At 52.7% G+C, this 12,571-nt stretch overlaps 2 protein-coding genes across 4 annotated transcripts; one reads left to right on the top strand and one right to left on the bottom strand.

Annotated features, from left to right (window-relative positions):
* Positions 1–2,957: 2,957 nt before the first annotated feature.
* On the top strand, positions 2,958–7,087 carry CDC20 (cell division cycle 20). 2 transcript variants are annotated; one of them, XM_087820377.1, is made up of 11 exons: positions 2,958–3,199; positions 3,245–3,502; positions 3,621–3,769; positions 3,858–3,954; positions 4,138–4,266; positions 4,364–4,560; positions 4,674–4,768; positions 4,917–5,145; positions 5,299–5,424; positions 6,335–6,452; positions 6,842–7,087. In XM_087820377.1, exons 1-11 carry the CDS (start codon positions 3,040–3,042, stop codon positions 7,018–7,020), a joined length of 1,737 nt encoding a protein of 578 aa, XP_087676503.1. In that variant the 5' UTR covers positions 2,958–3,039; the 3' UTR covers positions 7,021–7,087. The 2 variants fall into 2 exon arrangements, with proteins under 2 accessions (XP_087676503.1, XP_016075642.1); XM_016220156.2 differs by lacking the exon at positions 2,958–3,199 and having other exon boundaries at positions 3,268–3,502.
* A 171-nt stretch (positions 7,088–7,258) lies between these two features.
* On the bottom strand, positions 7,259–12,168 carry ELOVL1 (ELOVL fatty acid elongase 1). Of its 2 annotated transcripts, none has more exons than XM_016220157.2 (8): positions 12,062–12,168; positions 9,397–9,456; positions 9,022–9,212; positions 8,767–8,847; positions 8,572–8,628; positions 8,375–8,480; positions 8,149–8,285; positions 7,259–7,973 (listed from the first exon to the last, which is right to left on the bottom strand). In XM_016220157.2, the coding sequence occupies exons 1-8, from the start codon at positions 12,150–12,152 to the stop codon at positions 7,752–7,754; spliced, it is 945 nt and encodes a 314-aa protein (XP_016075643.1). In that variant the 5' UTR covers positions 12,153–12,168; the 3' UTR covers positions 7,259–7,751. The 2 variants fall into 2 exon arrangements, with proteins under 2 accessions (XP_016075643.1, XP_016075644.1); XM_016220158.2 differs by having other exon boundaries at positions 9,022–9,096; positions 12,062–12,091.
* Positions 12,169–12,571: the final 403 nt, after the last annotated feature.

Raw genomic sequence — 12,571 nt, forward strand, 5'->3', positions numbered from 1 at the left:
CTGTGAGAGAGGGCTGCCTGGCAGGAGCTGTGGCCTTAGGTAGAGAGATAGGGCAGGGCAGGGAGGGAGCCAGGGGAATAAATAACTCAAGCGCACTCTTTTCCCACCCTCTCATCTCTGTATTGGTTTGCTAGTGTTGCTGTAACAAAGTACCACAAACTTGGTAGCTCAAACAACAGAAATGTATTGTCTCACAGTTCTGGAGGTTAGGAGTTCAAGGTGTCAGGCAGGGTTTGTTCCTTCTGAGGGCTGTGAGAAAGAATCTGTTCCATGCCTCTCCCCTAGCTTCCAGGGGTTTCCTGACAATCTTTTCTGGAACAGCACCGTTATCCCTGCCTTCATTTTCACAGGGCATTCTCCCAGTGTGTCTCTGTGCCTAAATTTCCCCATTTTATAAGGACCCAAATGACTTCATCTTAACTAATTACATCTGCAATGTCCCTATTTCCAAATAAGGTCACACTCTGAGGTACTGGGGCTTAGGAATCCAACATAGGAATTTGGGGGCACACAATTCAACCTATAATATCCTCCTATGGGTGGAACCCAAACAGAAACCAGAGCCCAAGGGAACCCATTGATACAGGCACATGAATCAACCTCACAGGGCACAGGGCAGGGTAGAGAGGGATGCGTCTGGGTGGGACAAATAGGTGGCATCCAGTATAGTCATTTTCCATCATTCTATGCTCAAGGCTCCAACTTCACTCCTAGGGATTCAAGACGAGGATTGACACCCAAACCCCTGAACCTCTCACCTTTCCAGCCACTTAGCCATCATGTCCTGATCACTTTTACTTCCTAAATTCCATCTCTATCTCCACTGAACTACGACCTTTTAACTAAAATCTCTGCCTCTAGTCTCTCTTCATTTCTCTCCAGTCTCAACCTGTATGTTGCCTCCAGATTATCTCCCTATTAATCTCACTCCTGACCTCTAAATCTTTAGTTTGACTCTTCAGAACCTTTCTTTCTCTTCCATGATTTGCCAATGTGAGGATTACAAATGTTAACACAATGCCAAGCATAGAGTGACTACTCAGTGTTTCCTGAGCTATTTTTATTATTATCCCAACTAAGTTGTTCCACCCCCTGAGTATTACCTATATTTTATTCCTTCCATGTCCTTTGCTTCCCTAGATTCAAGTCCTTCATGTGGGAGTTCCCCCATCTAACCAGCTCCTCGGCCTCTATCCATCTCAAGAGCCTTGTTTTCCTTCCCTCAAGCCTAAGAGGAAGTGGTCTTTCTTTCCTAGACTGGAAAGGCTCCCTGTGTTTTCTATCCCATTTCTTTCTGTCAGCTGGCTCATTCACCTCCCCTGACTCTTTTGCCTTCACCTTCAAATAGACATAGGCCTCCTGGCGCTAGTATTCCCTCAGGCTCCCATGCACTGTCCCTGTCTCACTCCCAGGTTTCTCACCCAAGGAGCCCGTGCTTGCTGCCTCCACATTCTCCCCACCCTTCCTTCTGCAACCCTTTCAAATGGAACCCGAACACCCACTCTCCTGATCCCACTCTCTCCAAGGTCACCCATGATTTGTTTCCCAGTGGCCAAATCTGACCTCTTCTGTCATCATTCTGCTTAACTTGTTGGCATCATATTAGAATTCCTCCCACTTCAAAGTCCATGTCAGTATAATTTGGCTTCTTTCTTTCCTTTTTTAAAAAATGTACGAATTCCCTGAGGTTGTACCCCTATTTACCCTATCCTTTTACTCTGCAGTTAATCCTGTTCCAGAAGCTGCAAACTGCTAGCCATGTCCCACCCTCAGATAGGTTTTGTTCACCCCTTCCCTATACAGAAACTCTCACTGATTCCACAATGCCTAGCTTCTGGCCAAGGCCCTGACCAGCCTGACTCTAGACTACATTTTCTGCATAAATGGGACTCCCCATTTACAACCCTAGGGCATCCAACTCCTTGTTTTCCAAGGAAATTGGAAATAGAGAGCATAAACACTTCAAAATCAACAATAATAACAATATTAAATTTGGGCTCAGAGCCCCAGAGTTTTCTCTGTCATCATCAGAGTTCATGCCACTATTTATTATTATTGGCTATGTGCCTTTGGGAAAGTTTCTAACCTTTTTCTGACCCAGTTTCTTTTTCTGTAAAAGATGACAGAGTGTCTGCCTTAGAGGAGGAAGGATTAAATGCAACAATGTATGCAAACTGTTTAAACAGAGCAGTTAGCGCATGGTCAATAAACGGTTCCCGTTATTTTTTTTTATTATTGCTTCTTCACCTTTAAGGATATTCACACAATTCATTCAGTTCATTATTACAGCACTGGACTGAATGGGTTTCAGACCTGGAGGTGTGCTGCCAGGATAGGGGGGTGCCTCACTGCAGATTATACTAGGGGATCTCTAAAATTCCTGACACCGCTAAAGCCCCCACGGGGTAAGCCACAGACCCCCTCGGGGCAGTCCACCCTTATCTTCCAGGCAGGGCTGAATCCTGACCCTTTTTCTGGACTATAAGGAATTCACCCCTTTCAGCTTCATTTTCCCTGCTTGTAAAACAACCACCACCAAAACAATTTTAAAAAGCTAACAAACGTTAGCTTTGCTCCTACACTGTTTCCAGCAGTGCTCCTACAGGCACCAGGCAAACAGCGGATTCACCCTAACTAGTTCTGGCCTCCTCTCCGCTCTTAAGCTTCCCAACCCTTTCAAACCCTCCCACCCCTGCCCGCCGGCCGCCCGGCGCCCGCTGCCTTTCTGTTCTCTAAAGGGCTCAAAAGCTTTAGGTCGCTCCACGGAGTTCTGCGCTTAGGTATCATAAATACAATACAAACGCAGGATTTAGATGTGAAGGCGGGTGGGGAACCTGAGGAATGAATGGGAGAGAGCCGGGCGGGCGGAGGAGCGCCAGCCCCGCCCCCGGTGCTCCCGCCCCGCCCTCTCGCTTTCAGACGCAGGTTCTCAGGCGCTGGCTGAAGGCCCCTTACCCTTCAAATCGCGCTCCACTGCTGGACTCTCGTGAGATCTGTACGTTGCCCCGGAAGACCCGCCCCCCAGTGCCGTAGAGGCCAATGGGAGAAGGCGACGGTTACGACGGTTGGGTTTTGAAGAAGCCAATGAGTGCCGGGAGCGGAGAGTTTAAGCAACTCGGGCCGGCGTTTCTAAGGGCTGTCCGGGATCGCTACCTGCTCCGAGCTGAAGGCAAGAGGCGGCTGGGCCCGACCGGGGTGGGTTCGCGGCCGGGGGGGCCCTGGCTGTGGGCCGGCTTTTCCTGAGCACGGTCGCCTGTCTTCTTCCAGGGCTCGGCGGGCACCCACTCCAAAGACCCTTTCCCCTCCGGACGCTTCGCTCCCATGGCGCAGTTCGTGTTCGACAGTGACCTGCACTCGCTGCTGCAGCTGGACACACCCATCCCCAATGCGCCCCCCGCGCGCTGGCAGCGCAAAGCTAAGGAAGCCGTGGGGCCGGCCCCCTCACCCATGCGGGCCGCGAATCGATCCCACAGCGCCGGCAGGACCCCTGGCCGAACCCCCGGTCAGTGGGGTGCGGCGGGACACGGGGAGGGAGAAGGAACGGCTGGCGGCAGCCCGCGTGCCCCCTCACTCCCGCGGGACACTAGGCAGACTGTCTGGCTTTCCTCTCTCCACCCCAGGCAAATCCAGCTCCAAGGCTCAGACCACTCCCAGCAAACCTGGCGGGGACCGCTATATCCCCCATCGCAGTGCTTCCCAGATGGAGGTGGCCAGCTTCCTCCTGAGCAAGGAGAACCACCCCGAAAACAGCCAGACGCCCACCAAGAAGGTATGTGCCCCAGAGGAACGTAAGGCAGGGACCCGTCTGTGTACTTTGCATAAGGCCGTCCTGCCTCACCACCACCCTTATGTGCCAGGAACATCAGAAAGCCTGGGCTTTGAACCTGAACGGCTTTGATGTGGAGGAAGCCAAGATCCTTCGTCTCAGTGGAAAACCACAAAAAGTTCCAGAGGGTAAGACCTTAAGTTCATGGGTTTTGGAGGGAGGTGTCAGCCCATCCCCAGAGCTGAGGGGAGATTCCCGTCTGCTCTTCCCACCTGAGACTGAGGGGAGGGAAGCGTTTATCTGGCCTTCCAGGCTAGGGCCAGGGGGAGGTTTCAATTCTCCCAGTGTCTAGACTCACTCCACTGCCACAGGTTACCAGAACAGGCTGAAAGTACTCTATAGCCAGAAGGCTACCCCTGGCTCCAGCAGGAAGACCTGCCGCTACATTCCTTCTCTGCCAGACAGGATCCTGGATGCCCCTGAAATTCGTAATGACTATTGTAAGTGCAGCCTGTTCCTTGCTGCGTGGATGGGAAAGAGGGCTTTGGGACCAGGCAAACAAGGAAGCTTATATTCTCCCCTTTGTCCCTCTGGCAGACCTGAACCTGGTGGATTGGAGCTCAGGGAATGTACTGGCTGTGGCGTTGGACAACTGTGTGTACTTGTGGAGTGCTAGCTCTGGTGACATCTTGCAGCTGCTGCAGATGGAGCAGCCTGGGGACTATGTATCTTCTGTGTCCTGGATCAAAGAGGGCAACTACCTGGCTGTGGGCACCAGCAGTGCTGAGGTTCAGGTGAGACTTGTCCCTGTGCTGCAGCTCTATTGTTCCCCAGACCCCGGGAGCTTGCCTGGCAGGAGGATGTTATGCCAAGGCCCAATCTCTGACTGTAGTGGTTCTCTCTCTAGCTATGGGATGTGCAACAGCAGAAGCGGCTTCGGAATATGACCAGTCATTCTGCCCGAGTGAGCTCCCTATGTTGGAATAGCTATATCCTTTCCAGGTCAGTGGTTTTTGCCAATCTGTTGCAAAGTCAGGCTATGATTTTTGCCCTTTTCCCCAGACTGTACACCTCTGAAGTGAAGCAACTCTGGCCTACTGGTGGCATGTGACGCTGCCACAGAACCTGATTCCCTTCTTCCTTCTTGCAGTGGCTCACGCTCTGGCCACATCCACCACCATGATGTTCGGGTAGCAGAACACCATGTGGCCACACTGAGTGGTCATAGCCAGGAAGTGTGTGGGCTGCGCTGGGCCCCAGATGGACGACATTTGGCCAGTGGTGGCAATGATAACTTGGTCAATGTGTGGCCTAATGCTCCTGGAGAGGGCGGCTGGGTTCCCCTGCAGACATTCACCCAGCATCAAGGGGCTGTCAAGGTGAGAGAGCCTGGGCTGGGGCCTCTGCAGACCCTCACCCAGAACCTGGGGAATATTACAGGGAGATGGGATGCTGGGATTGGACTAGATTAGTCTGGGACCCTCTATAGCTCCTTGTGTAGTACCTGGTGATCCCACTTTTCTCCCATCTAGGCTGTAGCTTGGTGTCCCTGGCAGTCCAATATCCTGGCAACTGGAGGGGGCACCAGTGATCGACACATTCGCATCTGGAACGTCTGCTCTGGGGCCTGTCTGAATGCTGTGGATGCCCACTCCCAGGTAGTCTTTTACCTATTCTAGCCTCTCACTCCCAGATAAGTTCTTACTCTTTATTTTTTTCTGGGCAACCATGTCCTCTTCAATGGCTTCACCAAGTCTGTACCCTGATGATTTCCAAACTTCTATGTCAGCTCTCACTCAGAAGCTCCAAACCCGTATTTCCAACAGTTTGTGGCTTATCTCCTACCCCATGTCCTATAGGTAGCATCACCCTAATATGTCCCAAATTAAACTTGCTACTTCCCCTTGCTTCCCTAAAATGTGTTCCTTCTCCTCTTCTTATATTCTTTGAGGGGACAGAGCCTACTCAGAAATCTGAAAAACCTTCTAGAATCCCTTATCCTCATCTAGTCACCAAGATACCAGCTTTAACCTCAAAATGTCATTCACATGTGTTCCCTTCCCTCAGTCTCATCCTTCTTCCCGGCAGAGGCCCAGTGCACTGGTCTCAGCATTCTTAGCTCCTCCAGGCTGTCCTCTATACTGTGTTCTGGGTGGTATGTTACTGTTCTCCTTAAACCCTGCATAGCTCCCCATCACCTACAGCATTTAACCCAAATCCATTAGAATTTGAGGACCTTGCTGGTGAGCATCCCTGCAACTACTCCAGCTGCTTCTCCTTCCATTTACTACCCTTCCCCCAACCTTCACTCTAGATTTGGGCTTTTGAGCCAGAGTTCAAATTCTGGCTCTGTCACCTACTAACTTAATTTGCATGTGATCTTAGGCAACTTGTTGAACTTCCTTCTGCTTGACTCCTCATCTGTAAAATGGATAACGATTATAACTCTCAAAAGGCTTTTGTTAGGACTATGGTCACTCAAGCCTGAGTCCATAGAATAGAATAGACTTAGTTCTGATTTGAGTAGCATTGGCTCTATGTCATACCAACGCCATCCCCTTTCCACAGGTGTGCTCCATCCTCTGGTCTTCCCACTACAAGGAGCTCATCTCAGGCCATGGCTTTGCCCAGAACCAGCTGGTTATTTGGAAGTACCCAACCATGGCCAAGGTGGCTGAGCTCAAAGGTAAGTGCTAAATGACAGAAGCCAGACACAAAAGACTTCATATTGTATGACTTTTTATATGAAATATCCAGAAGAGGCAAATGCAAGAGACAAAACAGACTGATGGTTGTCAGGGGCTGGAGGGGAAGGGTAATGAGTGACTTTCTTTATGGAGTGATGAAAATGTTCTGGAGTTATAGTTGTGATGATGGCACAACTTTGTGACTACACTAAAAGCTAAGGAATTGTATACTTTAAAAGAATAAATTTTATGGTATGTAAATTATCTCAATAAAGCTGTTATAAAAAACAAAATCCAAAAAAGGTAGGTTGCCCTGAAAATTGGGAGAGTAGTAGTAGTATGTCTACATTCAGGTGCTGCTCTCACTTTTCCCCTCCTCATGCCCCAGGTCACACAGCCCGGGTCCTAAGTCTGGCCATGAGTCCAGATGGGGCCACAGTGGCATCAGCAGCAGCAGATGAGACCCTTCGGATATGGCGCTGCTTTGAGTTGGACCCTGCACGGCGGCGGGAGCGGGAGAAGGCTAGTGCAGTCAAAAGCAGCCTCATCCATCAAGGCATCCGTTGAGGACCAACTCATCACTTCAGTTTTTTGTTTGCTTATTTTATTTTTCTAATAAAGTCATGTCTCCCTCTCTTGTCCTTTCGTGACCTCTGTCCCAGTAGTTTTCCCCAGGGGCTCCTCTCCTGTGTTTGAGAGCTAGAAACGTCCATCCTGTGGGAGCCTTGACTGTACCTCCTGTTCTTAGACAGGGCTAGCAGGCTTTGTACCCACCTCCTCCATTTATATACACGTACACACAGCCTCAGTGGTTTCCTCTGTCACTTTTAATGAAGACATAAGTGAGTGAGCAGCCTCTACAGGCTGTATTCCCAGGCCTCCCACCCACTCTGACCTGTGGGGTGGAAAAGGAGGGAGCCTGAGTCCACTGTGACAGATTATTGCTGACCTCTTCAGAGTGAGGAAAAAGGCAACAAGACCCTGGTGGGGGCCAGCCCTGAGTGCTCCTCTCCCAAGTTTAAGGCAGGGAGGGGGAAGTGAGCGTCCAGCCCTTTCAGCCCCCAGCTCGAGTGGCAGAGGGCAATGAGGCCATGTCCCTGGGGCTGGCTGGGAGAAGTGGGTAAGGAACGGAAGCTGTGGTCCCTGTGTACCAGCTGTGGGGAGCGGAAGGCTTGTCCCCTGCTCAGTCCTGACCACATAAGCCCTGGTCACAGGTATAATTGGGGAGGACAATGACGGATGCTGCCCAAGGTGCAGTCCTGAGGCACTTAGGTGGGCGCCTAGCAAGAGCATGTTTCTCAGTTGGCCTTGACTTTGGCAGTACCTGGAACTCCATTTTGCTGAACTGCCCGGGGCAGTCGTTTGCCTTTGGTGTAAGAATGATACCAGAAATTGGAGAAGAGCACGAAGAAGATGGTACCGTACATCCAGATGAGGTGGATGATGACTGGGTACTGGTAGTTACAGTTGGGCATGAAGTAGTACTGGGAGATGTGCAGTGAGACCAGGACAAACTGGATCTAGAATAGAGAAAGGCAAGGGTCAGAGGGAATACTGAGAGGACTGGAGGGAAAGAGGGTAGAGAGACTGAACACAGACAGGGAACAGTGTCAAACATGAGAGCGGTTGGATAAAAGAAGGATCCAGACTAGGAATGTTGGGGGGATGGTTATAGACCAGGTTCAGGCCCCTTACCAGCTGGATGGCTGTCATGTGCTTTTTCCACCAAAGGTAGGGTTGAGCCACAGGGCCAAGGGCAGACAATCCATAGTACAGGTACATGATGACATGCACAGAGGAGTTGACCATGGCATGGAAAGAACCCATTCCTCCTGTGAGTGGACAATAAACCGGGTCAGGAGAGTGGAACCTTTGATCCCCAGTGCCTGCCCCTCTTTCCCCAATGGCCTTCATCACTCACCTGGAGCAATATTTACTCCCCACCACCAGCTCCAGGGAAGCACTGAGTGGTGGAAGACATGTAGGAAGGTCACCTGTCCATCTTTTTTCCGGAGAATAAAGATCACCTGAGAGAAAAGTGGGGAAAGGAGTTTCAGAGTCAGGGCCTCTCATTTGTTTCTCCCCCACTCCAAGTTCTCATATTTCATATACTCTCACCGTGTCCATCAGCTCAATGAACTTGGAGAAGAGGAAGAGCCAGGCCACTCGAACCATCTGCAAGAAGTCAGGGAAGCCTTAGGAACCCCACACTACTAGAGCCTCCTTAAACTGGCCCATGAGCACAGGTCACACCCAAATTGCTCCTATCCCCAGGTTGCTTATGACTTGCCCCCCATCCCCGCTCCTACTTACCCTCAGTGCCTCAGGGTTGTTGGAAAAGTCCACAGGGTCACAGCGCCAGGTGTAGCTACTCAGCCAGCCAGACATCAGGAACTAGGATGGGGTGTGGATTAGACCACCAGAATTTCCTCCCTCCCCCCAGTCCCTCCCACTTTCTAGTTGAAGAAATGGATCTGAGCCTCTGGAAAGGAGATGCATGCTCTGGCTCTAAGGCCTGCCCCTTATCCTGCCTGCAGGAATTAAAGCCTAGGCATCCCAGGATCCCACCTCATAGACAATGTAGAGGGAGAGTGCCACCAGTGAGAAGTTGTAGACAACCATGAAGCCACGCAGCTGGAAGGGCTTCCGATTGGCCATGATTCGAGGCCCAAGTGAGAGAACGAAGTACACATAAGTCAGGAGAATGGAGGTCATTAGCAAGGGGGACCCCATCAAAGGGTAGCCCTGTATCCGGGGATCTGTAATAAGGATCAAAGGAGTCAGGAGGTGCCACAGGGTTCAAAGGGTCCCCATCAGATGTACAGATATAAGATCAGATCACAAAGGGTCAAAGGGGTTCACAGGGACTTTCCATTAGGAGACAGCCCTAGATCCAGAGATCTCAGGACAGGAGGTAGGAAGGGCAGGTGGACAGCATCTTACCTCCATGCTTCAACATGTTCTGGTACAAGTTCACCACAGCCTCCATCCCGGCTAAGGTCTCTGGGGAGGTGTGGAAGGTGGGTGTCAGCCAGAGCTATGTCCTCCCATCTCACCCGACCCACAGATAGGACACAGACCAGAGAACTCCTGATGCCTCATTGCAAAAAGGATAGAACAGTGAGGGGGAGGAATAGCTGGGGACTAGGGGTAGGAGGAGGCAGTTTGGCGGGGGCATCTGCTTCCCACATATCCTGCCTGCCTGGGAAGGGCTGTTCCGCCCTTCCTTTCCACACCTTCCTCTCCTCTCTTAACTCTCATCTCTCCTCTGGAGATTTTTAATTCGTAACCTCCTCTCCCCTCTTCCTCCACAAGAAAACTCTCAATTTGATCTCATTCTAGAAAGTCTTACCTCTCACTAACAGAGAATTCATCACCAGAATGAACTGTCTTTCACCTCTCCAGCTTTCGGTCTTTCTTCTTCCCCAGGATCCTCCCCTTCAACCTCTCCTGGCCCATTCCTCCTGTCCTTTCCAGGACTCTCCTCTTCCCAGGGTCCCTCCTCTCCCCTGCTGGGACTCTCACTTCCCAGCCCGTCCAGTCCCTTCCCAATGGTCCCTCTGGCCCCTTCTAGGACACTCACCTCCCAACTCCTTCTGCCCCTTCCTCTTCTCTGCTGGGATACTCCCTAGGGCTCTCCTCTGCCCTCCTGAGTTCTCACCTCCAGCCTCTTGGCTCCTCTCCTCTCCGGTGCTCTCCTCTTGCCCTTCCTCTCTGGGAGCCTGGCTCTTTGAGACTCCTGCCCTGGCAGCTCCACCTGTCTGACTAGATCTGGCAGCAGCTCCGCCCTCCGCCCACCCCCACTGCACTGCACATGGGGTGGAGGGTGGGTCCAGGCCACAGGTCAGTGCCTGGAGGAGCAGGAGCCACGAGGATTGAGAAAGCCAAGTAAAGCTAGGACTCACCATCCACCCACCCACCCTTGACCAGCCAGATGGTCTAAGGTTCTAGGTTTTAAACCACAAACCTGCTGAGGCTCCAGCCCCAGCCCAAACCTTGGAACAAAGAGAATTGCAGAAAACCAACACCCAGCACCTGCTAAACTAGCCATAAATTCTCAGTTTGTCCTACTTCAGAATGGGTACAATCACCCTTCTCTCCCAGGGAGGGGCACGGAAGCCAGTGGCATGTGAGGAGGTGGGGAAGTGGAGGAGGTCTCAGGAATCTTCCCCTCCCACAGGGAGGGGTCTAATGATCTAGGCCCTCTCCTCCTCAGGCCCTCCAGGAATGACGGGGGAGGGCTCACTGGGACACAAAAGCCAGACCCAGGGGAGCCTGGGGCTCTGAGGCAGTCCCAGAAGGACAAGGCAGTCCTTGAACGGCCCGGCTGCAGACGCTCTGAGAGCCAGCACTCCAGTCCACCAGGTTCCTTCTATCCAGAGAACACTCTATGCAGATACTGAGTGAAGAACACACTTTATGACACATCCACAGAGGCTGCACATCACAGAGGCTGCACATGCACCCCTCACACACACTGACTGGGCACACATCTCACAGATGCTCCCTCAACCTCCATGTCAACCCCTAAGTGCCCCACCATGGTCAGGCTGTCCTCCCATACACACGCACCATCTCATACACACCTGCCTCTCATGCAGCTCTCCCCTCACCCACCCAAAGACCCATTCACCAATGGCTAGTATACATATGCATACACGGAGCCCACACACCTCCTGCTGGCTGCAATTGCCCTTCTCTGCCACACCACCCAAACAAGCCTCCGTGGACTCTGACATGCATAGTTTCTAATACTCAGACCTGCTCCAAACTACATTCACACTAGTGAACACACCCAAAACACACATCCTCCTTCATAGGTCCCGCATTACCATGTGCAAATACTTATGCGCACACATATGTGAGTCACAGATAAATGTGGTCATATACATAAACTCATACAGCCCACTTAGCAGGGAATGAATATAAAATCACCCACAACACATGCAGATCCACACCTGCCCTCGGTCAAGCACACAGATCTCTTTTCACAGATGACAACCACCATTCACTCATTCATTCATTGACAATCATATTTTTGTTGGTTGCCTATTCTGTGGGAGGGCCTAGCAGAGGAGGGGTAGCATGTGCTCTAACACACAGTTCCTTCCTGACTCATGTGAGTTTGCCAGCTTGTTATCTCTCCCAACCACCATTCTCGCAAGCACTCTGGAGGTCAGGAGCCGCTCAAGGCTTCTGGAAAGGACCTCTCTCCAAGCTAGAGAAGAATCTGGGTGTGTCCTGGGTAGGGGAAGTCAGTCCAATCCTTCCTTCCTTTAAGATGGATGGAAGGGGAAAGGAAACAGGCAGAGGAAGGGGGAGGGGAAGAGAGGAGGGCAGAGGAGGGAGGAGAGAGGGAGGGGCCAAGAGGGAAGAGGGGTAAGACCTGGAGGTAGGGGAGGAAGGCCTCGGTTTGAGTAAATGGGGTCCATGGACCGGAGGGAGGTTGCTGGAGAGGCCCTGCCCCAGAGAGCTGGGACCTCCCACTCACTCTCCCCTGGAACAGCCTCGCCCACACCCAGGGCTGGGCAGGGCAGGGCTGGGCCGGGCCACCAGGCAGGGGGCCCAGGGCACGTGGAGCGCCCGCCCAGGGAGGGTCCAGACTCACCAGTGGGAGGCCAGGCAGGCAGCAGTGGAGGGCTCGGAGCGAGCAGGGCCAGAGAGAAGTCCCCAGGGCAGCCTGCCTGCCACTTCCTCATCTGCTGGGCCGACTTTCTGTCACCAGAGGGGGCGGGGGCGGGCCGGGTGGGGGGCGCCTGCTGATTGGGCCTTCGGTGCGGCAGGAGGGGCCGTGCGGCCTCGCCGCCGGCCCAGGGCGGGAGCAGGGCGGGCCGCGCGCTCCGCGCAGGAAGCGCGCCCCGCCGACTCCCGGCCCTTCCTCGCATCTCGCCCGCGCAGTCGGAGCGCGCGCGCAGCCCGGTCCGGGCCAGGGTTGCACCCAGCTCCTTCCTGACATTCAGCCCCCGGATGGCATTCTGGGCCCGCCGGTGATTAACCCACCAGCACCGCCGACACATCCGTGCGGGCAGGCAGCCCACCCAGCTTAGGACCCTGGGAGAAGTTCCAGGGCTCAGCCCCCCTCCAGAGGGCGTGAGACCTGAGAGGTGGGCCAAGGAGC

This window comes from Miniopterus natalensis, chromosome 9 (assembly GCF_054644295.1).
Source record: "Miniopterus natalensis isolate mMinNat1 chromosome 9, mMinNat1.hap1, whole genome shotgun sequence".
In the NCBI taxonomy this organism is placed as follows: Eukaryota; Metazoa; Chordata; class Mammalia; order Chiroptera; family Miniopteridae; genus Miniopterus; species Miniopterus natalensis.

Bases quoted from the DNA above. Each gene is read 5' to 3' on its own strand.
- CDC20 (XM_087820377.1), top strand. From the start codon at position 3,040: ATGGGAGAAGGCGACGGTTACGACGGTTGGGTTTTGAAGAAGCCAATG. The intron at 3,200-3,244 runs GTTCGCGGCCGG...GCTTTTCCTGAG, and splicing joins GCTGGGCCCGACCGGGGTGG to CACGGTCGCCTGTCTTCTTC. The intron at 3,955-4,137 runs GTAAGACCTTAA...CCACTGCCACAG, and splicing joins ACCACAAAAAGTTCCAGAGG to GTTACCAGAACAGGCTGAAA.
- ELOVL1 (XM_016220157.2), bottom strand. From the start codon at position 12,152: ATGAGGAAGTGGCAGGCAGGCTGCCCTGGGGACTTCTCTCTGGCCCTG. The intron at 9,213-9,396 runs GTAAGATGCTGT...TCCTTATTACAG, and splicing joins GAACATGTTGAAGCATGGAG to ATCCCCGGATACAGGGCTAC. The intron at 7,974-8,148 runs GTAAGGGGCCTG...TCTCTATTCTAG, and splicing joins ACATGACAGCCATCCAGCTG to ATCCAGTTTGTCCTGGTCTC.